The sequence below is a fragment of the Protomyctophum parallelum genome (genome assembly GCF_964188405.1).
Source record: "Protomyctophum parallelum genome assembly, chromosome: 4".
Taxonomy (NCBI): domain Eukaryota; kingdom Metazoa; phylum Chordata; class Actinopteri; order Myctophiformes; family Myctophidae; genus Protomyctophum; species Protomyctophum parallelum.
Window position 1 is genome coordinate 44,364,620 of NC_139700.1, and position 27,756 is coordinate 44,392,375.

At 42.9% G+C, this 27,756-nt stretch overlaps 2 protein-coding genes across 4 annotated transcripts in view; one reads left to right on the forward strand and one right to left on the reverse strand.

Moving 5' to 3' along the window:
• Window positions 1-23,629, forward strand: part of LOC310858138 (anoctamin-1-like) — a 72,323-nt gene extending 48,694 nt beyond the window's left edge. For all 3 annotated transcript variants that reach the window (XM_083764216.1, XM_083764217.1, XM_083764218.1), the window contains 11 exons: window positions 889-963; window positions 1,535-1,736; window positions 2,273-2,384; window positions 2,704-2,761; window positions 3,906-4,006; window positions 4,650-4,792; window positions 12,329-12,481; window positions 13,580-13,632; window positions 14,416-14,600; window positions 15,589-15,694; window positions 17,082-23,629. In XM_083764216.1, the coding sequence (XP_083620342.1) occupies window positions 889-963; window positions 1,535-1,736; window positions 2,273-2,384; window positions 2,704-2,761; window positions 3,906-4,006; window positions 4,650-4,792; window positions 12,329-12,481; window positions 13,580-13,632; window positions 14,416-14,600; window positions 15,589-15,694; window positions 17,082-17,375 (1,482 nt within the window). In that variant the 3' untranslated portion in view covers window positions 17,376-23,629. The remainder of the gene's footprint in view (window positions 1-888; window positions 964-1,534; window positions 1,737-2,272; window positions 2,385-2,703; window positions 2,762-3,905; window positions 4,007-4,649; window positions 4,793-12,328; window positions 12,482-13,579; window positions 13,633-14,415; window positions 14,601-15,588; window positions 15,695-17,081) is intronic.
• Window positions 23,630-26,779: 3,150 nt separating this feature from the next.
• Window positions 26,780-27,535, reverse strand: LOC310857684 (proteasome activator complex subunit 3-like; the record flags this gene model as incomplete). The annotated part of the gene is made up of 1 exon (XM_083763472.1): window positions 26,780-27,535. The coding sequence occupies one exon, from the start codon at window positions 27,533-27,535 to the stop codon at window positions 26,780-26,782; it is 756 nt and encodes a 251-aa protein (XP_083619598.1).
• Between the last annotated feature and the right edge of the window lie 221 nt (window positions 27,536-27,756).

The following is a 27,756-nucleotide window of genomic DNA, read 5'->3' on the forward strand; positions in this document are numbered from 1 at the left end:
GTATGCTAGACGTGAAGGTGTGAGTGAGGCCTAAGTAGTAAATGTAAGTCAGCAAACCCAACCAATCACATGGTGTGTGCTGTGGTTTCGTTGAAGGATTAGTTCACCAAAAATATTTTATGGTGTGCAATTGATAGATATATCATTTTTGGGTGATTTATTTTAATCTATGTTTTCAGCATGGTTTTTTGAGGTGTGGTTTGATTGATTCATTTTTGTTCTGTTTAAACCATGTTAGTAGGTTAGGCTTAGGCGTGGTTTTGGTGTGGTAAGGATCATCATCTCGCTCTAAACATGGTACAGTAGAAGTCATATCCACAGCAGACTTGGATTAACAGCATGCACAGACATTTCTTTCTCGATTGAGCTCAAACGTGCAGAATCCTGTTTTCCTTGTTTGTATAGTGCTCAGAGCACTAACTACGCACAATAAATAAGTTAATCGAATCACAAGAGGAACACTGCAGTAAATATACAGTGATTCTATCCAGAATCTGAAGCCAAAACAAAAAATAATGTGTTCGTTTTATTAAGATTTCAAGTCTGATGGGCTTGTATTAGTAAGTGCAGTTCCTCGATATTTGTGGTTTGCACGACCCTACTCATAATTGCAATGCAGGTAAGTTATAGTGCAGATACAGTAAGATATTCAGTGGCTATAAAGTCAACGTCTAATCTTTAAATAAAAGGTACAATAATGACAGATAAGAGTCACTGCACAGCATTCAGTGGAAGCTAAACGAGGAACATTTCTATGACGGAACGATAATGCTACTGTATGCACTTTGCATGTTGTCTTGTTTGAGTGTGTTTTAGCCATGCGACTATATTGTGAGGACTACTGTGAGGGATGTGAGGGTTCTAAGTGTCGGAATCTGTCTTATTTAGAGGGACAAAGAGAAGCTGACGTGTCGAGACCGTCTCCCTGCCTACATGACCAACGTTGTCATGATGCTGTTAATGGTGAGAAAAACATACTACACTCAACATTATTATGGCACTTATTCTGATTAGATTTAAGGGCATTCTGAAAAGAGTTAAAACTCAGAGCAAAATGTATTAATCGTGACTCACATAGGCCATATGTAATTGTGTTTATATTACTAAGCTATAGACTTTTACATTTAGACACATGGGACATAATAAGCAGTCTCACTTGGTATTGGCTTGTACTGGTTGAAATACAACCAGAAGGCCCAGGCGGTGGCGTAACCGTCTGGGCGCCCGACTGGTAATCCAGTCGCAGTGTGCCGTGGGTTCGACTCCCGAGCCCGACACGGCCTTTACTGCATGTCTTCCCCCATCTCTCTCCCGTTTCCTGTCAGCCTACTGTCTGTCCCTTCAAAAAAAAAAAAAAACGCAAAAATATATCTTAAAAAAAATACAACCAGATGACGATTTGATTTTAAACTTGAGGCCAACATCTAATGTGAACATGTATCAGATAATATGTTGTGAGGTGAAGTTAGACGTTGACTCATTGACGTCTGTCTGTCTGTCTGTCTGTCTGTCTGTCTGTCTGTCTGTCCGTCAGATTGGTGTGACCTTTGCCCTTGTGTTTGGGGTGATCCTTTATCGAATCTCCACCAAGGCGGCTCTCCACATGAGCTCCAACCCCATCACACGCAGCCACGTCCGGCTGACGGTCAAGACCACGGCGGCCATAATCAACCTGGTGGTGATACTCATACTGGACGAGGTGTACGGAGCAGTGGCACGATGGCTGACAGAGTTAGGTGAGTAGTGGGACAGTGTTCATTCCGTCGACTTAAAACTAAGACGAAGAATGAAAAAACTTTTTTCACCGACGAAAACTAAATGGAAACTAAATGAAAACTAAGCTATGATAACTAAGACCTAAATATACTGACAATTTCGTCAACAAATAAAAACTAGACTAAAATGTTAGGAAGGGACTAGTGGACAAGAGATCCAGTATAAGTCATTTTAGCTATTTTCAGCAAGTGTATAAACAGTTATTACGACGGCATCAAGGCCCACCAAAATGCATTTCTGTCGACTAAATCACCTGTAGATTTAGTCGACTAAAAACGTATGATATTTAGTCGACTGAAACTAGATTTACCCTAAAACATTCCGGCAAATGACTAAAATGTGACTAAAACTAAATGAAAAGTAAAAATCAAATCAAAATTTGCTGCCAAAAATAACACTGTATGGGAGACACTACTATGATAGAGTAGGGGGACATCGCACTATACCAATTTGCTCTCCCGTTTTTATTGTTTTTTTGTTTTTGTTCTTTTTCCAGAGGTCCCAAAGACAGACAAGAGTTTTGAGGAACGCCTTATTTTTAAGACCTTCATCCTGAAATTTGTGAACGCTTTCACGCCCATTATCTACATCGCTTTCTTCAGAGGAAGGTTAGTAGCCATGACTGACACCCCTCAGACCCGTCATTATCATGGCAATCTTGTTAGCCAGTGAATGCATACAGTACTTAACATGAGATTATTTCACAATATGCACATCCCAGTTTGTATACGGTGTTGGACCCAAAAAAGTGGTCAAATGAAGAAAAAGTGGAATGTCCGCACACCGCACCGCTCCCCGTCCTTTTGTAGGTTGAAATAAAAAAGGGCCGGTAGCAGAATTATATTGTGTGCGGACATTTCACTTTTTCTTCATTTGGGCAATGATTGATTCCCACTCCCTAACCATTATGTTTATTTTCCCTAAAAGGCTGGTGGGCAGACCAGGCAGCTACTTATATGTGTTTGAGTCGTACAGAATGGAAGAGGTAAGGCATTAATCGCATGTTTTAAGCCATAATATCACGCCGTGTCCCACAGAAGAAAAATAGCCAATCCAAAAGCTCAAGCTCTCAGTTTGATTTGTGCGTTTTTATGATGCATTGACCCATTCTGGGCGGGAACCCCTTTTGGTGTTTTAAAGCATTATGTTATACTTTAGCTGTTGAAAAATAGCAGATCTACAAGCTCGTAGCGCGGCACTCGGTGCCGCGCTACGAGCTTGTAGATCTGCTATTTTTGAAAAATAGCCAATCCAAAAGCTCAAGCTCTCAGTTTGATTTGTGCGTTTTTATGATGCATTGACCCATTCTGGGCGGGAACCCCTTTTGGTGTTTTAAAGCATTATGTTATACTTTAGCTGTTGAAAAATAGCAGATCTACAAGCTCGTAGCGCGGCACTCGGTGCCGCGCTACGAGCTTGTAGATCTGCTATTTTTGAAAAATCGTGAAAATGTGGCCCAAATCTTTGAATACCGTATATATTCTTTCAGAGCGAACGTTTTTAAACTGAAATATTTGCTTCTGGGAGGTCCCTGGATCAACATATTTTCAGATGAGGGTCTGCTGCCAATTACAGATAAAGATGGGGGTTCTTGACATGAACCACTGACATAGAAACATTTCAGAAGACTTTTAGGATTTAGAAGACATTTTGTAGAATCGTCCTCAGGTCTAAATGGGTTAAAAAACGGATGGACTAATATAGAGATCTGTCCCAGTGTAACTGTAGACTAAAACTGAGAGTAAACTGATTATGATTCATCAAACTACCGTGGAGAGCCGATCAGAGCTCTGTGGTTCAAAGATGAGGCTGGTGTTTCACATGAATTGTTTTATTCCCTTATTGTTACAGGTGTGGTTCTGAAACAAATACACAAATCAAATATGCATATATCATCAATTTAACTTAAGCAAAAACATAGGACTTAACATGAAACTAACATAAACATGACTCACTTGCTTTTCCATGGACACACACGTGAACAGAAAAGGCTCAACACTGCACAACAAACTTTTCTCTTCTAGAGCTGTATACTGCCTTACATAGCAATCAGTGAGTTATGTCCTCTAATGCTAATTGGCCCCACCTGGAGGGCCTTTTCAACAGTGTCACTGTGTGTTCCTTCCCAGTGTGCTCATGGGGGCTGCCTGATGGAGCTGTGCATCCAGCTGAGCATCACCATGCTGGGCAAACAGCTCATCCAGAACAACCTGTTTGAGATCGGAATACCGTAAATAAATATGTGTTTCTCAGCATTTTTTATTTATTTAATAATTAGTATCCCACGATTTTGAAACCCATTTTTCACCCCTGTGTCAATTATCTAATGTGGTCCTGGGCTCTACACACCCTCTGACAACCATGGGGAGAGCAACGGACTTGAACTCATGCTTCCTTCATGCCTGAGTGTCCAAGTTTCTCCTTTACACCTGACGGGGGGAGTTTCCCTCGTTGGACGTATAGCGCATGGAAGGATCACGTTATAACAACCAGTTCCTTTCCCCTCCATCAGGCGTCCCGGCTGGCCAGGGGGATGTAGACCAGGATTACTGCATGTTTTTGTGAGGGTACCTACCCTAGGGGACACGGGGACACAGGGAGAGCATGCAAACCTCCTTTCTCAGCATTTTTTTGCTGATCCTCTTACCTAGTCACAGTACAATATGTGTGAGCTTAGTTTGAAGGGCGGTGAAATGTTTGGGTTCATCGTTTAATATCGCAAATAATATTGAACTTTTAATAACAAATTATTACTCTGTTATCAGTATCCACCCAAAAAACAAACACACTTGTTCCTGTGCGTGCGTGCGTGTGTGTGTGTGCGTGCGTGCGCGCGTGCGCGTGCGGTGTGCCGGTGCGTATATGTTCCTCAGAAAGCTAAAGAAGTTGATCCGCTACATCAAGTCAAAGCGCATGCCGTTCCAGGAGGAGGAGAGAGAGAAGAAACTGCAGAGATATGAGATAGACCACTTCTTGGAGCCGTTCGCTGGCCTAACACCAGAGTACATGGAAATGAGTCAGTGCCACACACACACACACACACACACACACACACACATTCCTAGGTGCTTCTAACACGCAGAAATGTGTGTAGAGACGAATTGATTGGCATAATGACTAAATTGGGGAGAAACAGAAGGTAAAAAAAGATAAGCACCCTTCTCTAGTACTGTAACTGTGATGCTAGGCGCAGAGGCGGTTTCTATAAACACTGCTTTGTTGTGGCCTGTTTATTATTCCACAGACATTTTCTAGGGGCTCATAGACTACAATTAAACGATAGACCCTAAGTAAACATCAGGCAAAAAAATAAAATAATAGAATGGAATTTTCACTAAGCCACCTGACTAAACTCTGGTAGGGGTATCTTTAAACTAATGCCTTTCTTGAAGACTATGAATGGAATATGTGGGGGGAACCCTGCTATTTTTAATTCCCTAAACAAAACGGAAAGAAAACTGTTGACATTTACATAAACTATTTTACACCGTGCATAATGGGCAGCGGTGGCCTAAGTGTTAGAGGAACGCCCTTGTTGCCAAAAGGTTGCTGGTTCGATTCCCCAGACGGGCATGAGAAATCTGGGTCGGGAAGTGATTGGTCATCACTCACCGCTGAAGTGAGCCCTTAAGGCACTGAACCCCCAACTGCTCCAGTGGAGCTGCTTAGTGGCCAACCTTATAAGACTGTGGCTGTACTGGTCAGCTCCCAGGTTTTAATGTGTGTGTTTGTGTGTTTCTATGTGCAGGGTGTTTGCTGAAAATGAGCACTTGTGCTCAGCTACTACCCTGGGTAAATAAAGGGGGAAGAATTAAATAATAATAATAATCCCAAATACTTTGAGTGCTCCCATCCCCTGTTTTGACTAGTAGGTTAGTAGTTAATTCTGATTCTGAATTGTATAGTGTTTTTGTTGTTCAGGATTCACTTCTGAAAAACAATACATTCATTAATAAAATATGTTTTGGCATTGTGAGTACTGACACCGCAGTGAAGGCTTCTATAAATGATACCTAACCTAATAAGCCTAATAATACATTATAACGATTACACTAATAACAATTAAATAAATCAATTATAGCAAAAATGAGGGAGGTGGTGGGTCAGTTCAGAATAAAATCACTAAAGAAATCAGTAAATAAGTTTAACTGTAATTTAATAAACTTAAAACAAAACAAATTCCAATAACAATAGTCAACTTAAATGAAATCAAAATAAAATAAACTGTCTCAAAAGGGATGGGTGTGAGGTTCAAATGTCCTGGAACTGTTCAAGGCTAACTTAAATGTCCACAAAAAAGAAATCCAAAATGGAACCCGCTCCAAAGTTGCGTAGTGGAAAGTCTACTCGGCTCTTACCGCCCTTTCACCCGGTACGCAAAGTCCGTCCTCCTAATAATCCAAACTCCAGGGAAATAATCCAAAATGGAAAGAAAGTTCTCCTTCTCCAAAGGGTATAAATCCACACGATCCCACAAACTACTATAGCAAGACTTGGGATAAATCCTCTTGCTTCTCAGTGTAGCCTGTGTGTCTGTCTCTCTCCACCTCCACACTGGACTGCCAGACTCAATCTCTCCAGGTGGCCCAAACAATGTGATTGCCCCTCACCCCATCAGCCAGGTGAGCTGTGGGCGGGGCTTCACAATCACTGCCTGTTCTGTTACCATAGCAACACATGTATCTAGCTGGTTTCTCATGGCATAGTCCAGCAGATAACTATAAAAAACGCATAGTGTGGCAGATAGGTGGAAAAATAATAACATACATGAAAATAGTGCATAGCAAATGAAAAATGCATAAAAACAATGTGACTCTGGGCACAGATGTTACATATTCCCCTCCCCTAATGGAAGAGGCTCCTTGGGGCCAAAGTAAGCCTTCAGGTTCTGCACATGATATACATCACTATGATCTTTCGGCCCTAGAAGTGACACAGAATAGTTGACAGGGCCTAACCTTTTCTGTATCTTAGCAGGGCCCTTCCACTTAGGTGCGAGCTTGGCCATGAAACCTGCTTCTGCTTTGGACAGGGGGTGATCTCTGATCCACACTAGATCCCCAGGTTCAAATGTGACCTGCTCACGCCTGAGATTGTAATAGCGACCCTGTTTCTCTTGAGCCTTTGCCACATGCTGTCTGACACTCTCCACTAACCTCTTCTGTCTTTCCAGCAAGGCATAAGTGGTCTCGTCAGGATCAGGGGCTCGGCACAGGACCCTCTCCAGTGGGCCTTTCAGTTTGCGTCCCAGGGCTACTTCTGCTGGAGTGAAGCCCGTGCTTTCCTGCCATGCCGAGTTGATTGCGAACCGGAACTCTGAAAGCCACATGTCCCATGTATTGTGCTTGTCCTTGACAAAAGATGCCATCATTGTTTTCAAGGTGCGATTGATGCGTTCGGTCAAGTTTGTCTGAGGGTGGTATGCTGTTGTTAGCTTCTGGACCACTCCCCACTGTTGACATATCTGTGCCAGCAGCTGAGAGGTGAACTGTGCCCCTCTGTCAGACACGAGGTACTTGGGGGTACCCCACCTAGTGAAGATTTCCTCGATTAGCAAGGAAGCTATCTTGGGGGACTTCGCTTCTCGTATGGGGAACAGCTCAACCCATTTGGAGCAATAATCGACTACCACCATAAGGTATTGGTTGCCTTTCCTGCTCCTAGGAAAAGGCCCCATGAGATCAACACCCAGCATGAAACCAGGCTCCTTCACGGCAGTCGATTGTAAGTGGCCTGAGAGCTTGGTCAGTTGGGGCTTGTACTTCTGGCAGGTTATGCAGTTCTTGGTGTACCCCCATACATCCTTCCTCACATCTGGCCAGTACGCAACATCCAACAGTCTCAGTAGGGTTTTCAGCCTTCCTAGATGTCCTCCAAGTGGGCTGTCATGGAAGTAGTTGAGGAATTGGGACCTCATTCCTTTTGGGATGAACAACTGCCATTTCTGTCCTTCCTGCTTGATGGGTACGATCCTGTACAGGAATCCATTTTCGAGGGCATAGTGGATGCGTCCGTGTTTGACTTTTCCATCTTGCACCTCTTTCACCAACTCTTGTACTTCAGGATCATACTGCTGAGCCGCAGAAATATCGGCCCAGTCTACAGGGAGGGTGCATCGGTGACTGTGAACAGTACGGCTGACACACAGAATGGCTACGTCTTCCACCCCGACAGGTGCTCTAGACAGGGCATCTGGAACAACATTAAATCGTCCCTTCCTGTAAATGACATTGAAGTCGAACTCCTGTAGCCTAATTGTCCAACGTGCCAGTCTGGAAGTTGGTTTTGGGTGGTTGAAAACCCACGCCAAGGAAGAATGGTCAGTAACCACCTCGAACTTCCGCCCTTCAAGAAAGGCTCTCCATTTCTCTACCGCCCATACAACGGCAAGGCATTCTCTCTCTGAGACAGAGTAATTTCTCTCAGCAGGGTTGAGGACACGCGATGCGTACGCAATGACTCGCTCAACGCCTTCCACCTCTTGGGTAAGCACGGCCCCCAAACCGATGCCACTTGCGTCTGTCTGAACCTTGAAAGGTAAACTGAAGTTTGGTGCCATCAGCACTGGAGCTGTGGTGAGAGCCTGCTTCAGGTCTTCAAAAGCGGCTTGGCACTCTGAGGTCCACACCCACGGTGTGCCCTTCTTTTTTAGCGCATTAAGGGGTGCAGCCCGTTCAGAAAATCGGTGAATGAACCGATGATACCAGCCGGCAATCCCCAAGAATCTTTCAATGTCCTTCACTGAGGACGGTGTCGGGAAAGACAAGACAGAATCAATTTTCCTCGCCTCAGTGTGGATTCCTTCGCCAGACACCTCGTGACCCAGGAAGGTCAGTGATCGCTGGAAGAGGTTACACTTCCCCAAGTTCAGGGTGAGTCCGGCGCCCTGGAGCCTGGAAAACACCTCCCTCAGGTGCTGTAGGTGCTGCTGATCGTTTTGTGAGTAAATCACAATATCGTCGATGTACACAAAGCAGAACTTCCTTATCAGCCCTCTCAGGACTGTTTCCATGAGGCGTTGGAAGGTTGCCGCTGCGTTCTTGAGCCCGAAAGGCAGAACAAGGAACTCATATAGACCCTGTGGAGTGGCGAAGGCTGTCTTGTGGATGCTCCGCGGATCCATTCCCACTTGCCAGTATCCACTCTTCAAGTCAAGGGTGCTGAACACTGTGGCAGCATGCATGGACTCTAAGATCTCATGAATGTGAGGCATGGGGTAGGCGTCCAAAGGGGTTTTAGCGTTGACAGCTCTGTAGTCCACGCAGAACCGAAGCTTTCCACATTTCTTCTTCACCAACACCACAGGTGCAGCCCATGGTGAAGCAGATGGCCTGATGATTCGCTTGTCCAACATGTCCTTAATCTCTCCTGCCACATACTCCTGTTTCTCTTGTGACATCCTGTATGCACGTCGACGGATAGGAACCTCATCGTTAGTTAGGATGCTGTGGTTAACCACTGAGGTGTGGCCAATTGCGTCCGTACAGACGGATGACCAGTCATTGAGAAGATGTTCTAGCTGGCCCTGAACCAGTTCACTGACAGAAGCTGCTTGAACCAGTCTTTGCACATGGTCTACCGGACCGGGGTCACCTTCTTGCTCCCTTCCATCCTCCAGTTGGCTACTGGTGTGGATACATGGAGCAGCAGGCACTGGGACAGCAAGGTACAGATGGGCACCATGCAAAGGGTCAAGTGTCGAGCTTTGGTGGTTGAAAGGATGGTACTCAAGTTGGTCTCCTCTGGAAATGGCGTAGCGGGAGTTCTTGAAGTCAAGGATGATTCCCGTAAGAAACATGAAGTCCAGACCAGTTACTACTGGAAAAGCCAGGTGCTCGTCTTTCATAATCTTGACATCGACTGTGTACTGTCGACCATGAAAGACACAGTCAATCATTGCATGACCAATGGCACTGTTGATCTTGCCATCAGCCAACATGAAAGCACCATTGTGGCAAGTCTTCAGTCCCTCACTGGGACCTTTTAAACGTCTCCACAAAGACTCCTGCACCAGAGTATAGGTACAGCCGGTATCCAGAAGACCCCAACAGTGGTATGACTTCAGGAGCATAGACAGCATGATTGGCTCGCTAGGCTTTTCTTGCGTCTCAGCCGACTGCACAACAGAAAGGTTCCCAGGGGTTTTCTTTCCCCCCGTGGGAGGTGCTGAGGTTCCAGTCGTCTTCTTCTGCTGCTCTGCTTTGTTAGCTTGTGCCCAGTATGACTTAGAGGCCAACAGGTCTTTCTCAATGAGTGTCCCGACACGTACCAACTCATCAACCGATCGCACAGATCCCCTGACTAGACTTGCCAGCCTAGGGTTGCAATTGCGAAGAATGTGCTGGAGTATGGCTCTCTCAGGCAGATCGGCTTGCCATCTCAGACAGAGAGCTCGTAACTGGAAAGCAAAGTCTCTAATACTCTCATGTGGTTCTTGTCGTTTCTCACGGATCCGCATCTCGGCCTCCGCTTCATAGTCCTCAGACAGGAAGGACCTCAAGAAAGCATCTTTAAACTCATTCCAGGTCTGCACCCGGGTTCGTTCGGCCTTCCACCAGTCTTTGGCCGTTCCGCTCAAGACTGAATTAAGTGCTGCAAGGATCTCAAGATCAGGTAGGGGGCGCACAGCCAAGAACTCTTCACACTTCTCCAGATAGGAGATTGGATCCAAGTCACTTCCCCTGTCGCCAAAACAAGGAAACTCCACCTTGACTGGAGGTTTCAAGTGATAGGCAGGGTGAATGACACTCCTCTGGCTGTCGTCTGGCATTGTCTTTGCCCCAAAAGGAATGGGTGAACTCTGCTTTGAGTGAGACTTGGCAGATGCATGACCCACCGGCATGGGGGTAGAGGTGCTAACTGGCAGACGAGAATTCATCATGTCATTCCACCGAGCATCTCTCCGCTTCAAGCAGTTCACCATTTCAGAGTCAAGATTCTCAATGGAGGTTGAGACTAGATCTTTAAGAGCTGCGCACTCCTTGTCAATGCGGTGATTAACTCCTTGCTCTCCTTTCTTTGCATTTGAATACAGAGCCCCAATATCTGCGCCCTGTTGCTGCAGCAATGCCTCCACTGCCACCAACCTTTGGCTGAATTCACCTTCGACGAGGGCTTTGGTGAGGTTAAGGCTCCGCTCAACAGCCGTGACTCTAGTGTCCATGTCACCATAATGACTGTACAGTTGAGTTATTAATGCTCCCACCCTGTCTTGTGATGAAGGTGGCTCTGCCTGTAAGTCAGTGTTAGTCACTCCACTAGCCCCATCTGCAGGTTCTTGGACTGGGTTGGGTGGAGGAGGCTCCTCTACGCCCTGTTCACTGCCCTCGGGATCTGTATCATCCTCGCCATAGAGTGATTTGAGGGACTCTGACAACGCATCTCTCCTAGTCCTAAACGAGGCTGCACTGTAATCTGGAGTCTGATCTACATTTCCTGACCCAGGGTAGTGAGACAGGTTTGGTGGCTCCTCACCTGCTCTGTTCTCATCATCAGACATGTTTGCTTAAATTACTGAAAAGTGATTATATTATTGGTATTCTATTGAACTGACCGTCCCTGTTCAGGCTCCATTCTATAACGATTACACTAATAACAATTAAATAAATCAATTATAGCAAAAATGAGGGAGGTGGTGGGTCAGTTCAGAATAAAATCACTAAAGAAATCAGTAAATAAGTTTAACTGTAATTTAATAAACTTAAAACAAAACAAATTCCAATAACAATAGTCAACTTAAATGAAATCAAAATAAAATAAACTGTCTCAAAAGGGATGGGTGTGAGGTTCAAATGTCCTGGAACTGTTCAAGGCTAACTTAAATGTCCACAAAAAAGAAATCCAAAATGGAACCCGCTCCAAAGTTGCGTAGTGGAAAGTCTACTCGGCTCTTACCGCCCTTTCACCCGGTACGCAAAGTCCGTCCTCCTAATAATCCAAACTCCAGGGAAATAATCCAAAATGGAAAGAAAGTTCTCCTTCTCCAAAGGGTATAAATCCACACGATCCCACAAACTACTATAGCAAGACTTGGGATAAATCCTCTTGCTTCTCAGTGTAGCACATGCTGTCTGTCTCTCTCCACCTCCACACTGGACTGCCAGACTCAATCTCTCCAGGTGGCCCAAACAATGTGATTGCCCCTCACCCCATCAGCCAGGTGAGCTGTGGGCGGGGCTTCACAATCACTGCCTGTTCTGTTACCATAGCAACACATGTATCTAGCTGGTTTCTCATGGCATAGTCCAGCAGATAACTATAAAAAACGCATAGTGTGGCAGATAGGTGGAAAAATAATAACATACATGAAAATAGTGCATAGCAAATGAAAAATGCATAAAAACAATGTGACTCTGGGCACAGATGTTACAACATAATAGAAACTAGCAGCCAAGAGACTGTGTAGTGGAGTTCTGTGTACAACGCAATACAGCTGTGATTCCATTACATTTATGTGAAATTCCTATGAAATGCAATCGATTCGATTCAATCCATACTACAGTATAAAACGTCAAACTCTCCATTTCTTCTATCACTCTGTCTCTCTCTCTAGTCATTCAGTTTGGTTTCGTGACGCTGTTTGTGGCGTCTTTCCCCCTGGCGCCTCTCTTTGCTCTGCTGAACAACATCATTGAGATCCGACTCGATGCCAAGAAGTTTGTTGCTGAGCTCCGAAGGCCCGTGGCAGCAAGAGCTAAAGATATCGGTAGGTTGACGGCAGTGTTGTTTTTGGCAGAAAATTTCTATTTTAGTTTAGTCATAGTCTTTGGACTGAAACTTCATTTAGTTTTAGTCACATTTTAGTCACCTGGAATGTCTTAGGGTTAGTCTAGTTTTAGTCGACTAAATGTCATAAGATTTTAGTCGACTAAATCTACAGTTGATTTAGTCGACTAAAATGTATTTTGGCGGGTCTTGATGCCGTCGTAATGACTGTTTTTACACTTGCTGAAAATAGCCGATCTACTTGCAACCAAGTGTAAAAGGACTTATACTGGATCTCTTGTCCACTAGTCCCTTCCTAACATTTGAGTCTAGTTTTTATGTTGACGAAATTGTCAGTATATTTAGTCTTAGTTTTAGTCATCGTAGCTTAGTTTTCATTTAGTTTCCATTTGTTTTTGTCAGTGAAAATAGGTAGTCGACGAACATTTTTCGTCTTAGTTTTAGTCGACGAAAACAACACTGGTTGACAGTATACGCCCACAACTAACAACTTCAGACATTCAGACTTGTATAATACCTCAAACAAGAAAAAAAAGACCATTATCGCAAACATCGACCAAGTTGCAAATAATAAAAGAAAGAGGCATTGTGAGCTTGTAGATCTGCTATTTTCACAATATTTATCTATGGAACTGAGTCAAACTAAATGTAATGACTCAACTCCAAGTGGTCGTTCCTCAGTTAAAATGATTAGGATTATTTTGGAGGTCTTAAGAACCTGATCTAAACAGCCTACGTGTTCAGCCAAAATATAAACTACAGTATAGTATGTCAAAATATGTAATTTTGTAAAGGACTACATTGGCTATGTATCATTGAGGCTATCCTTGCATGGCATAAATAGATAAAGGTTTTGTTTTTGGCTAGGTGTCCCAGCCTTCATCCAATCAGGATAGAGAGGGGCCTTCTGCCAATCATGATCGAGCGGGGGCGGGCCTTGGTGTGTGTGCTGTTGGCCTGTCGCGTGTCCCCCCACTGTGCGTGCATGTGCACATCTTGTTACCGGGGCGGACCGTGGGTTTTTCAAAATCACCCAAATCACTGAATGCTCCTTTAAATATATTGTATGTGTTTTCAGGTATATGGTACAACTTACTCCGAGCAGTGGCGAAAGTGGCTGTTATAATTAATGTAAGTAGAGCTTCATCTTACACATGGCAAGACACACACCTATCAGCTCCCTGCTGCAATCAATCTGTATTGATCACTAACCTGGTGCAAGACTTCTCTCACTGGACATTTTCCAACCATGTCATTTGTAAACCCGGCCCACACGTTGTTTAGAATAACAAAATGATCTTGCGGCCTATTTAGCGACCATTTACATGAGCATTATTATGTTGGCTTTGAAATTAGGTGTGGTCTGGCACAATCACTGCTATCTTACGCACACTTTGCACTTAGATTTAGCAGCCGTCTAACTATAACAAAGTTGGAGGCGAAACACACTAGACGCAGTTTTTTATTTTTTATTTTATTTTATCAGGGAAGAACATTGAGAGCATGCTCTCTTTTGCAATCGCACTCTGTCCTTGCATGTCTCTCTCCCCTCTTACTCTTACGCTCCCTGTCTTCATACTGTTTTTGTTCACCCATTTTGGGCGGGAACCCCTTTTGGTGTTAGCATTATGTTATGCTTTAGCTATTGAAAAATAGCAGATCTACAAGCTCATAGCGCGCCACCGAGTGGCGCGCTACGAGCTTGTGGGTCTGCTATTTTTGAAAGATCGTAAAAATGTTACGCAAATCTTTGAATATATATTCTTTCAAAGAAGTTTTAACTCGGGTCTAAATTTCTCTCCCTCTGACTCCCTCCTTCCTTCTATGTGTCTCTCTCTCTCTCTCTCTCTCTCTCTCTCTCACTCCCCGTTTCCCATTTCTTCACTATATACGCGTTATGTTTCAACTCTCCAGGCGTTTGTCATATCCTTCACATCGGACTTCATCCCTCGGCTGGTGTATCAGTACATGTACAGTCCCGACGGGTCCATGCACGGCTTCGTCAACCACACCCTGTCTTATTTTAATGTCAGCCACTTCCAGAACGGCACGGCGCCCATGGACGCCATGCACCTGGGCTACCCCGTGGAGATGTGCAGGTGAGAGGTCTGGTAGAGGCCAGTAAAGAACCTGAACGATGCAACGATGTTTTGGGTCCGATATATAGTTCCCCGTTTTGGAGGGGCCTACCACAGATTATTATGTTTTGACCAGTGTTGATTCCGTCGACTAAAACTAAGGCGCGATTCATACTCCTATTTTAGAGCCGAATAATGAGGTTCGGGGAGGGGGGGGAGGGGGGGGGGGGATTTCTGACGAGCCAAAATCATTTCGGCACTACAGCGGTAAAATAGGAGTATGAATCGGTCGTAAGACGAAAAATGTTCGTTGACTACCTTTTTCACTGAGGAAAACGAAATGATAACTAAGCTATGATGACTGAAACTAAGACTAAATGTATTGACAATTTTGTCAACAAATAAAAACTACACTAAAATGTTAGGAAGGGACTAGTGGACTAGAGATCTAGTATAAGTCATTTTACACATGGTTGCGTGCTGAAAATAGCAGATCTACAATCTCACAACACGTCAAGCTGCCATGTGAGCTTGTAGATCGGCTATTTTCAGCAAGTGTAAAAACAATCATTACGACGGCATCAAGGCCCGCCAAAACACATTTCAGTCGAGTAAATCAACTGCAGATTTAGTCGACTAAAATCTTATGATATTTAGTCGACTAAAACTACACTTAACACTAAAACATTCCGGGTGACTAAAATGTGACTAAAACTAAATGAAAACTATTCAGAGACTATGACTAAAATTTTAATCTAAATTTTGCTGCCAAAAACAACACTGGTTTTGACTTCCTAGTTTGTTCCTATTTTGTATTTTGTTCTTCTCCTAGTCCGTCTGTTGGTGTGTGTTTTGTAATCGTTGAATAAATATTTGGCAGTGTTTTCACAAAACGTAGGTCAGGATTTAGAAAGTGTTTTTTAGAATCGGCCTTTAGTCCTTAATTCCTAAATGAGTGAATAGACCCATCTATAAATCAGAGATGGAACGTTCTTCATTCCGTCTGCAGGTATAAAGACTACAGGGAACCGCCGTGGTCGGCCACTCCCTACGAGATCTCCAAGGAGTTCTACGCTATCCTCGCCGTGCGCTTGGCCTTCGTCATACTCTTCCAGGTAACGCCATTCCCTCAACTCGCAGTTTGATTTGATTTATGATACTGTTCTATTTCTATTTTTTATTTTATTTAACTGCCAGGACCTATACGCACTGCCAGGACCTATACGCACCTGCTGTAAAATTAAACCGGGTGTGCTGAAGTCATCTCTCTAATTAATTTTATTTAACAAAATCAAGACGAATTATAAAAAATATATATACCGGTATATATTATATATACGCATCCGTGGCATTTACTATGAAAACGTGCATTTACCCACAGTTTGTTAGTCCGTCACCCCAGGCATGACCATATATGGTGACATAACGTGACATCACGAGACATCGTCATCGATATTAAGCCCATATATGGGAAATGCCCATATATGGAGATCCCTGATGTCATCAGTATTGGCCAGAAACTCTACATCAGACCTCAAACCCTTAGATCTCCATATATGGAGCGGACCTGTTCTGACATTCCATATGTAGATCCTTCCCCCGTCCTTCCTCGTCGATGTCTCCCTTTTGACTGATACCCGTCCATTTAAACTCTCGCCCCAAAGTGATTAGTGCAGCCGTGCCAGGCACCTGGGCCTGGTTCTCAACAGGCCCGACAATTATGGACCGGCCCTACCTGGGCCCTCATCAAACCCTGTACACTAAAGACACTGCCCCCGCTGTGACCCTTACATCTCCATATATGGAGCTGACCTGTTCTGACATTACATATGTTGATCTAACCCCATCAAACCCTGTACGCTCCATATGGCCAGTACAGAATTAATTCCATATGTTGATCTGACACCCCCCCCCCCCCCCCCCCCCATGCCAAAGCGCCAGCGCTCGCCCAGCAGTCTGCCGTCACCCAGGTGGATGCGTGCACGCGACCTCACCCTTCAGGGCGTCTTACTGGTTGTTAATGTGTTGCACCTAAAAAATAACAGGTCAAAATATGGCTGCCAGGTTGAAAATGGTCCAAATATGTATTTATTTTAGGGTATAGAATGTATCTATGTTGGGAAGCGAGTGTGCAATTTTACTGATAAAGTAAATTAAAAGAAAATTCATAATGTTTTGTAAATGGTGCCAATTATGTAGCGCTTTAAGCACATTACATAGATTGTGCATTACTTTCACCCATTCACACACACACACACAGTCATACACCGATGATGGAGGAAACCATGCAAGGCACCAACCTGCACATCGGCAGCAATTAGGGGTTCAGAGTCTTGCTCAAGGACACTTCGACACTAAGTCTGGGGGAGCCCACAGGGATCGAACTGGGAACCTTTTTGTTCCCATCCGGCCACTCTACCCTAGCAGTCGTATATAGTGCAATAATAATATGTTTTTATTGTATTTCTCCCCTCTACAACACACACACACACACATTCACAGAACGTGGTGCTGCTGATGAGCGACGTGGTGGACTGGCTGATTCCCGACATTCCCAAGGACATCAGTCTCCAGATCCACGAGGAGAAGATCCTGCTGGTGGAGCTCTTCATGAAAGAGGAGCAGGGCAAGATGCACATCCTGGACTGCATGATGCCAGTGCCACAGCCCCCCAGCAGCAAAGTACAAACGTCGGGCCCACAGCCCCCCGGCAGCAAAGCCCACCGCAGCCCAGCGCTCCGCCCGCGATCCACAGTCCACAGTAACAACGCCAACAACTTGAATGTAGTGGGTTAGTACTTAGCAGAGTAATGAAACACCAACGGTCCTTTTTTTTGTGCGCGTGTGTGATTAATTCACCCCAAAAAAAATCTATGTGGTGATTTTTTTCCACCGCAAATAAAAGCATCCACCTGCGCGATCGATGAGCAACTCGTCCACCGCCAGTAGGGGGCAGTGGCGATTGTTCAGCGACTACGTAATAGGCTCCTGTTCTATTTCGCTTGTAGAAGTAGAGCACCCCCTCCTCCCCAAAAGCAGCTAGCGGCTAAAGCTAATGTCAAGTTGTCAACATCGTCTATCTAAGAGTCTTTATGAAGAATTCATGTTTTAACCAGGTGGCGACGTGGATTTACGATTGAGCCGCTAACCATAGTCGCTATGTTTCATCCGGCGCGATCTGAGCCGTGAATACGAGAAAAAAGGCCTAGAAATGCCTCCAGGCCTCTCCATTGTGTGCGGACCTGTATAAGGCTCCAGGCAAAGCCAATCGGTAGCCGAGAGCTACCGATCAAACGGGAGCCCCGATCCGGGGTAAGTCATTAATATAATGTTATCAATTAATAGGAAGCTATAAAAACACGTAAAAGAAGTCATTGGCGCTCCAGGAGTTCATGGAAACCACGATAAGTAAACTATTGGGCGTTCTATGAGTTTTAAACTATATGAATATAGCTTGAAACCATATATTTGCAGTTACATTTTTTGTTGGATCATTTATACGCCATATGGTAGGTAAGGTAAATTTGCCCATATGCCCCTGGTGTGTAAAAAAAACCTAAACATTAAGTCCTTTCACTTTGACGCAGCCACTATCCAAATCTCCATGATTTTCTACATTCAAACTGGCCTTATAGTGTTTCATTACTCTTTAACAAGTAAATTACTCCACTGATAAGCTACGTACTCCCAGCCAAATCAGAATATCAGGGTTGCTACTGTAGCTGGGTGAAGCTAACTCGACAGCTGAGGTGTAACCAAGTATGTGCCCTTATTCTTGTCCAGAACATTCCAGCGAATGGGAGAGCAGCACTCTGATGATTGACTATAGGGATGGACTTATATGGAATAGGAGCTTTCTGAGAACATGTAGGATGACTACAGTGTTCTATAGGCTATAAAATAGAGAGAGTTCACACTGCCATTTTCTTTCACTAAGTAATGTCTTAACCCAGGGGTCTTCAACAGGGGGTCCGGGACACCGCCTAGGGGGTCCTCGAGAGATACTGCCAGCCAAATATTATTTGTGTGATAGGAACTTTATTTTTTATTTTTTTACATTAGCCCTCACATCCCTATTCTGGGGCGGAGGGACATTAGCAGAAAATAACAGATCTACAAGCTCACAACGTGTCTGCGTTGTGAGCAGACTGCGAAGACAGAGACTTGGTGTACAGGGACACAATAGCAGACCATGTACCGATGCCAAAGGTCAAATTCACAAAGTCTTGAGGGTTTAAATGGTTAAATGTCTGAAATCAGTAACACACATTTAACATGATGTCTGAAAACACACATTTAACAATAAGTAATGGGGCATCCCTGCTTCATCTCTTCACAGCAAAGGCCAGGGTCCTTGGCGAAGGGGTCCTTGGCTTAAAAACGTTGAAGACCCCTGTAACCACAGCTTCATCTGGAGATTAGAGCTCTCAGTTGTAACTATATGTTTATGTCTTCCAACAGTTATAAGACTGATGCAAACCTACTGTCTTTAAAATAAGAAGAAAACAAAATCACTGCCTTTTGTAATCTTACAACTGTATTTTCAATAACTAAGACGATGGCAATATATATTTTATAGCACGAAAATTACATTAGTGGTGATGGGAGGCAAGCTTAGGTGGCTAAAATGTTTTTCTTTTTCTTTTTACTGTGTGTCTTTGAAAATATGTGCAATAAGATCTGTGCAATAACAATAAGATCAAATAACATTTGAGGTATGGTCAGCTTTAACAAAACAGCCCTGCAAGTGTTATGTTCTTAGCTAATAGATCTTTGCTTAACTGAAAGGTCATAAAAAAACATGGAACGGATTGGAGATGCAGTATACCAAAATCATATTGGCCAAGCTTTGAGGGACATGGAGGAAGAGACAGACATGGTAACACAGTTTCACAAGACCGCTAACCTGCGTTATCTTTATAGAACACTTATGCCATATCATAGTAGTACAATATCCAAAATCACAGACAATATCCAGTATAATATCATGATATGGATATAAAATTAATACTAGGGATGTCCCGATACAGTTTATTTTGCTCCCGATCCGATTCATTTGAAAATGATGTGATCGGCCCCGATTTCCGACCACACGATCGGATCGGCACAACCCTAGTGAGTTTAGCAAGAATGTTCACAAATGTATAGTTGCCGGTTGGTGAATGTCAGATTGCTAACACAACATGTTTGTACAGAGGATATTGCTTGCAATATGTAATGGGAAAATTAAGATAAAGTCTGCACCATTATAGTAATACTACCAATGACTTGAAACAATTATCCTGTTAGAAAATACAGTCATCTCTAGAATTGTTGGCACGCTGGTTGAATGACGTATTATCTTAAAAAGGCATTTTATATATTTATCACATATAGTAGCCTTGAGAACCACTGGTTCCAATAGAAGTCTCTCTTGTTTTTGTTGCATGAGGCAGCTTTATGTACAAGTACATCCCCCAGCCATGTACTGTACTACTGTATACCTGCTGGGCATAACGCTATCATGTCGCTGGGACTTACTGTACCCCCAGTCCTACCTTTTGGTGTAGAGTGCCAAAGCAGGGATGCATTGGGTACCATTTTTATAGTCTTTGGTATGACTCGGGACCAGGGATTGAACCCCCGACCTCCCAGCATTAGGATGGATACTCCATTGTGGTCACTAAGCACGCGTGTCATTTCTAAAGTGTATATAACTAATTCCCCACCCTATCGGTATGCAACTTGGACACAAACTGAGTCGACAGTATCTGTGCCATATGCACTTGGCATAAAGCACTCCCTCTGGTGTGCCTCACAGGGCCTCAAGGCCGCTTTCTGTTGGTGCACCCTTTGTTTTCAGTGTCTACATTTTACATGGTCTGCATTCCTCCGTGCATTAACATGGTACAGAAAAGGCTGCCCACAAGCAGAAACTGATGACGAGGACAGGATGATGGAAAGACTTGTCTTAAACCCATCAACGCACTTTCATCCGAATCAAGATATCTCGAAAGCAACTGGCTGCTGAACTGTCATGTAATTTGCTGGGCACCTTCATGCCACCCCGGAGGACGAAGCCTAAACCATTTGAGTTAATCCCATTAACTGTTGCACCGCCAACTTGTTTCATGTTTTAGCCCCACTAGTGTGCACGTGGAGCTCTTAAGGATGGCAATGTGAGTTGCTTCAAACCTGTTTGGTCCTGTAAGGAGCAGCACGGCCTTTAGGGGCTCACAGTCTTCTCTAGCTCTGGTCCATATAGCTCTAATGCCTTCATTAGAGCTATGGAACTGTTCTTCTCTTCCTACGCTCGCATAAATCAGACCAGCCTCTCGTCTGTAGTGTAAATATAAAGAAATACGTTTTACCTACTCACCAAAACAAAGGCGGTTTGTGTAATTAGAAAGCCTACTTTCCTTTGTGGACGCACTCTGAGCCCCCCACCTCCGGAAGGAAAATCTTGTCTTGGGCGCAGTGGAGTAGTAACTAAAAGTATTTATTTTCCGGTGGAAAAACAATCCCTTTCTGGCCAAAAAGTGCATTTTATGTGGTGGGGGGCTCTCACTGTGCGTCCACTAAGGAAAGTAGGCTTTCTAATTACACAAACCGCCTTTGTATTGAACATTCATTATTCACATTCATCATGACTCACTATCCTATTTCAATGTATGTGTAAAGGGCTTTTCATTGTATATGCTTTTGCAGGACAATGTCAAATAACTTGTACTACTTCTTAGGCATAATGCAAGACATAATTGTGAATCTTTTGTTGTTTTTAATACTTGTAATTTCTATTCATTGATTGCCTTTTATCAATAAAGGTTGCCAATAATGCCAATAATTCTACAGGTGACTGTATTTGGTATGTATGTTATATAGTGAACACAGTTGATGCATTCATTATATTCCTTCTTATATTACAGATTGCACAAAGTGTTGATAGATAACACTTTCATGTTTTTATTTAAGTTGACTGTGACTGTGAAGAATGATGAAGTTATACACACACAGGCAGTGGAGAAAAAAAGTTTAATCAGCTAGGTCTCTCATACTGTGCAGGCTAACTTCTCCATGTGTCAGAATTAAAACCCATTTTGGGCGGGAACCCCTTTTGGTGTTAGGGTTATGTTATGCTTTAGCTATTGAAAAATAGCAGATCTACAAGCTCATAGCGTGCCACCGAGTGGCGCGCTACGAGCTTATAGGTCTGCTATTTTTTTTAAATCGAAGAACGACTGAAATAGAAACATAGCTTTTTCAGAAAAACTGTCAGGATGTAGAAGACATTTTTAGAATCTGATCTCAGGTCAGGCTTCAAATCACTCGTCTCTTTCTCAACATTGAGATGGTCCAATGCCACTGATGTTTGGAACGCAGGTAGCTTGGCACTGATTCAGAACCCTAGAGTAATGGGCATAAATGTTGGTCTTGTCCGGTAGAACAAGTCCCTTCTTCTTGCCATGAGAACTATAGTATATTTATCTTAAAGGACCACTTCACCACTTTTCAACCTATCTTCATACAATAGGTCCTCACTAATAATCATGATAAAATGGCACGATTTTTTTCTACTCAGTCTGTGTCTCATAGGAGGGCTGTGGGCAGTTTAGAAACCGTCTTCCAGTGACATCATCATTAGGCAGATTCTTTTTTAAACAAGATTCTTTTACAAAAATGTTTAGATTTTCATTATCGTGAGAACGATGGCTTCCATTTTCGCATTGCAACTTTTCAGGACTAGAAAGCCTGCAGTTTCTATTAGCTTGTATTCCCCATCGATGATGTCACTGGAAGACGGTTTCTGAACTGCCCACAGCCCTCCTATGAGACACAGACTGAGTAGAAAGGAATTGCGCCATTTTCTCATGATTATTTGTGAGAACCTACTATATGAAGATAGGTTGAAAAGTGGTGAAGTGGTCCTTTAATTGTGACAACTTTCACTGTTGCCTGCCCTGGACAGGGATAGTACATTTCGTGGAAAGGCATACAGTAAGTGTACGCATGGGAATACTAGTCTGTAAAATTAGGGCAATGAAGTGGTATTTGTTTTTGTGGATGCATTTAAAATATATATATTTTACTTCATGTATCATTATGTATCGTCTTTTCTTAAAACTCACTTTTATAGATTTTAATGTGATCTTTGTATTTTCTTATCGATTATCTTTTAGGATTTACATTTAACTTTATTCTTGTCATTTTGTATATAGTATCTTGACAAAAAGGAATGGTCCTGCCCGGTCCTTCACTTTATACAGAACAATGTTTCGGTCCAACTGATCTTCATCTGATAACTGCAGGGGTCATTGCCATGTTGGCTTGTGCTGGACATTGTTTGTCAATTATTATTATTTTCACGGACCATAAACACATTAAGAGATCGCCCTGAATGACCACAACAGGTCTGACTCTAAATAAGTGCAATACATTTTCCGAAGAAAGCCTGGAGACTTGACATGCAGTAATTAGCCGTTCACTAAGTCCCTCCCCAACCCATCCTTGTCCAATAGGCACATTAGCAGCGAAGAAAGCTTGACCTGCATAGCAACCGTTGCTAAACTATTTGGATTGGCATTGGATAATCACTTTTTGGGGTGGGATTTAGTGAAGGGCTAATTGGGTCTTATGATCAAAATAAGAACATTGGTGTGTAGAAAAAAAGAAAACCAACATTTGCCACAGACAAGACCGCAAGTCTGCCACCGACACAATTGTCCATGTATGGACATAATGATGGACCCCTGCCCCTGGATACCTGAAGAAGTTCATGTTGGACTGAAAGTTTACATCTAAAGGTCAGCTGGACCGAAAGGTTAAATGTGCTTGTAAGTGACAGTGTGCAGCGGGAGCTTTCCTTTTTTTAAACGTTAACTGTTCTCACCTATACACACCTGTCCTAGTGTGCAGAAAGACTTTTTTTCTATTATATACCTTACCTTTGCTTTTATTACTTTTGATTGATTGTATCTGTACCTTTTTATTCTGATTCTCTTGTAAAGCACTTGGTATAGCTGTATTTCTAGAATCTCCCTTAAGCTTTAAAAGGGTGTGGATTCTGCTTCTCATGCGTGTAGGACTGTTCAAATAAAGAGACAAGGAGCTCTTCAGCCAACAGAGATCACTTCAGCACACGGGGGTCATCAATATGAATGTGTGTCCATCGAGACTTGTCCTTGTCTGTGACAAATTCTAGATTTAGTTTTTACACAATGTGACGCATTGTGGGCTTTTAGATCGGCTATTTTCAAATTGCCAAGATGTATAGTGTTTAAGTGGTTAATGTATGTTTGTTTTCTAATCAAAATTAAAATCTCCGAAGTAACTATAGTAACTAAACTTTTCAAATAATTGTAGTGGAGTAAAAGTACAAATTTTGGCTCCCAGATGTAGTGGAGTAGAAGTAAAAGTACTGGAAATTGGAAATACAAAGTCAAATACCTAAATTTCTTTCAAAAAGTACAATAGCCTACTTAAGTAAAAGTACTTAGTTACTTTCCACCACTGCAAATTGATGCACCCAACCATTAAAGGTATATTCAGTGATTTCACTTAATTCAAATATCACTTTTTTTGTTTTGTTGTGATAATCCTCCCTACTATAGAGTGTGCTGGCCATATAAGGAGTTCCTCCCTGTCCCCAGTTAACCCCTGGGGGTCAAAAAACCTTAGGTTTCGTTTTTGACTCTCTATCCTGATTGGACGAAAGGCTGGGTCCCACAGCCAAAAATCGAAACCTAAGGTTTTTTGAGTGAAATCACTGAATATACCTTTAAGGTGGTTGCACACCGGCCGCGTTTTTCGGAAGACCGATGGAGAAACGCCGCTTAAAAATCCGAATTCACGCCAAGGGTGTGTGGAGACCTTTAGGGCTCATGGCGTTCATGAAATGACTTGCCAACTCACTGTCACATCTACTCTACATAATTTGGCATTTCCAAAAACAGATAAATGCAAGGGGAGAGTATCTACAGAATGTTCCTTCAGCAACAGGTCTGCTATTTTGGGCTGAACCTCAATCAAAACCCAACCCCAACCAAAAAGAACCTAACCCCCAACCCTTAACCCAACAAAAACGATCAACTTAATCCTTACCTCAACCCTAACATTCTTAGTCTGAGGGGAACAGTTGCAGAAAATAGCAGATCCACAAGCTCACAACACGTCGCACAGTGACTTGTTGTGAACTTGTAGATCGGCTATTTTCGGCACAGAGGTTACTAGGTTTAGGGCTATATCTTGCGCCACCCCTTAACCCGTATCCCTAAACTAATTTGCCATTTTTTTACTATTTAAAAAAACTTTTTAAAATAGTTCAAATAGCCGATCTACAAGCTCACAATGTCTCGATGGAGATCGGCTAGTTGAACTATTTTTAAATGTTTTTTTTTTAATAGTAAGAAATGGCACATTAGTTTAGGCCCTAAACTAATGTGCCATTTCTTACTATTAAAAAAAAAAACATTTAAAAATAGTTCAACTAGCCGATCTCCATCGAGAGATCTTGCGCCACCCTTATCCCTTATCCCTAAACTTTAGGGATAAGGGATAAGGGTGGCGCAAGATGGAGCCCTTGGAGGGAAAAAGAGAAGACCAAGTACAGAGCCAAAGGTAAAGTTTACAAAGCACAGGTTTAAGTGGCCACATTTCTGAAAATACACATTTGACATGAATCGAGTATAATGATAAAGAAGATGTGTAAACAAACAAGTAAATAAACAAAAAAACATGAATTATATAACACCGATGCTATAGTGCTGTCAAAACATTCTATGAAACTATCTAAACTAGATTTCTAGGAAGACTGCAACGTAACAAGTCACTTCTGAATGTGATGTGATGTGAACCATTTGAGTGCATTTCCATACTAAACCAAGACCTGCAGCCTACATAAATTTGAAAAAAAGCTTTGGACCAAAATAAAAATGTAGGCTAATGACAACTAAATTATTTCATTTAGCTCAGCACTATAGCTAACATTATTAGGCTACTGTTTAAATAAAAATAAATAGATAAATGACTATCCTTTTCGTTTATTCAATTGCAGTATACACTATACACTAGTACACTATAGGGGTTTCTATGGGCTTTGTGTGGTGCTTTTGAATGCTACTGCTACAGTGTTTTTAAAATCATGTAGGCTACTTGAATGGTGAAATATGTTTTAAAGCAATGGCTTTAGTATATTATATATAGTTATATTTGACAGTATAGTATAGCCTATCTATACTTTGACTGAAGTACTGGTGGGGTCGAGTACTTTGGCCAACAGTGTCTGTCACTGAATGTGTCACTGAATCCCAGTGGTGGAAAGTAACTTAGTATTTACATTTCTACTTCATACAACTAAGTCTAAATCATTCTGTCTTCAAGGTGATTCATGTTTTTATTAAACAAATCATATTAATACAATATAAATGACTGGGTTATGCCCTCTAAGATACTAAATACATATTGTTGTGGAGAGGTGGTTGAACTGTACTGTTTAGGCAAATGTAAAAAAATGTAAAATGTTCCCATTTGTAATTTTGAAATATTTTGGCAATTTGGTTAAATGGAGAACTTGGGACCACAATGGAAACAATTATAAGACCTCAGAACATGTGTGTTAAACTTTTAGCCTTAGAGTTTACTGTAATTCACGCTGTTTACATTTCTGACTAATAAAGTAGTTGATTGAATATTGATTGAAAAGATCTAATATCAATAGTCAAAATAGACATACTGTGTAGGCCTACAAGCTGACAAAGCGTCACATCGGAACTGTGGCTTTGGAACTGTCCCCTCTTTCCAAGTACAGGCACTCCAAAGGGTCCTGGATTGTCATTTCTCGTCACTGCCTCAAATCAAACTGTGATTTCCTGTTACCTGTCATCACTGCGAGCTTGTAAGATCAGCTAGGCCTATTTTTACTGTCTTTCGAACATTTGTGAAATTATGAGATACAGCTTAACTGGTTAAACTTCTTATATTGGTATTAGTGTCTACTGTCTAACAATGTTTACAGAAGTGATAAGAGTGATAGCCACGTGTTATCTAGGCTGTTATACCCTGAAGAAAGTGTTGACAGAATTATCCATCCCATTTTCATCTCATCCATCTCCCAGCAGGCATTGCCAATCCGACCCACATGGACGGTCATCATTCGTGTAGTCATACTGTACTGATTATGCTTCAACTGGTGCGTGCCTGTGTCTCTCTCTCAGCCGAATGGGACGTCAGTAGAGCGAACCCGTGTTACTGCTTCTGGGAATTCTGATCTTCTCGATGTTCTTCATGATCGTGTCGTGTAACGTCACATAATAGTTCCTGAGATCGGAGACGATGATCTTCAGACTGATGTATATGTTCTCGTCGATCTCTATTATCGTACGCCAGTAGTCCTCCACCTGTGGGTGCCTTACTATCTTAGACATCTGCTGTGCCCGGGTGATGTAGTACCTCGATATGTGGTCCAGGTAGGAGAAGGCCACGAGCGCCACCACCCGGAGCTCGGCTATCGTCTCCTCCTGGATCGACACGCCAAAGTTGTTGCCGTCCTCTATCTTGGGGATGAGCAGCTGGACCCACATTTGAACCGTGTTGCATTTCTCTATGAGCGTCTTGATCTCCGGTTTGACCTTTTCGATCAGGTCGACGAGCTTGGCGTTGCTCTTCATCGTCGTCTCGCTGGGCACGTCGAAGACCGCGGCGCCCGTCGCCTTATCCTCCCACCCGCCATCGCTCTGCGCTTCCAGCCTCTTGCGCAGGTTTGCCATCAGAGCGGGGTCAGGTCTGCTCAGGTTCATCTCCGAGTGGATCTCCTTCAGCTCAGAGACGTTTATGCAGGGATCGGTGGTGAGGAAGTGATCCAATTCCAGCAACTTGTTGGGGAAAAAATTGGCAACGAGGTGCTCTGCTTCTCTAGTGATCCGTTCCCTGAAAGCGTCCACCTTGGTTTTTATTTCATTATCCACTTTGAGGAGTGGAGACATCTTGAATCGAATTATATAAAGATGGCCCTTACAGTACCAGACATGTGTGCCTTCCTAAATTATGACATCAAGAATTGTGTGAGTTATTAAATTACCATTGATGTGCATTGCAGGTTGTCTGAGAACGATTACTAGTGAGGGTGCCTTCACGCCTTATACAGACAGACCTAGGGCTCAGGTGTGTTGTCACACACAACACACACACCGTAGCCTTGCACGCC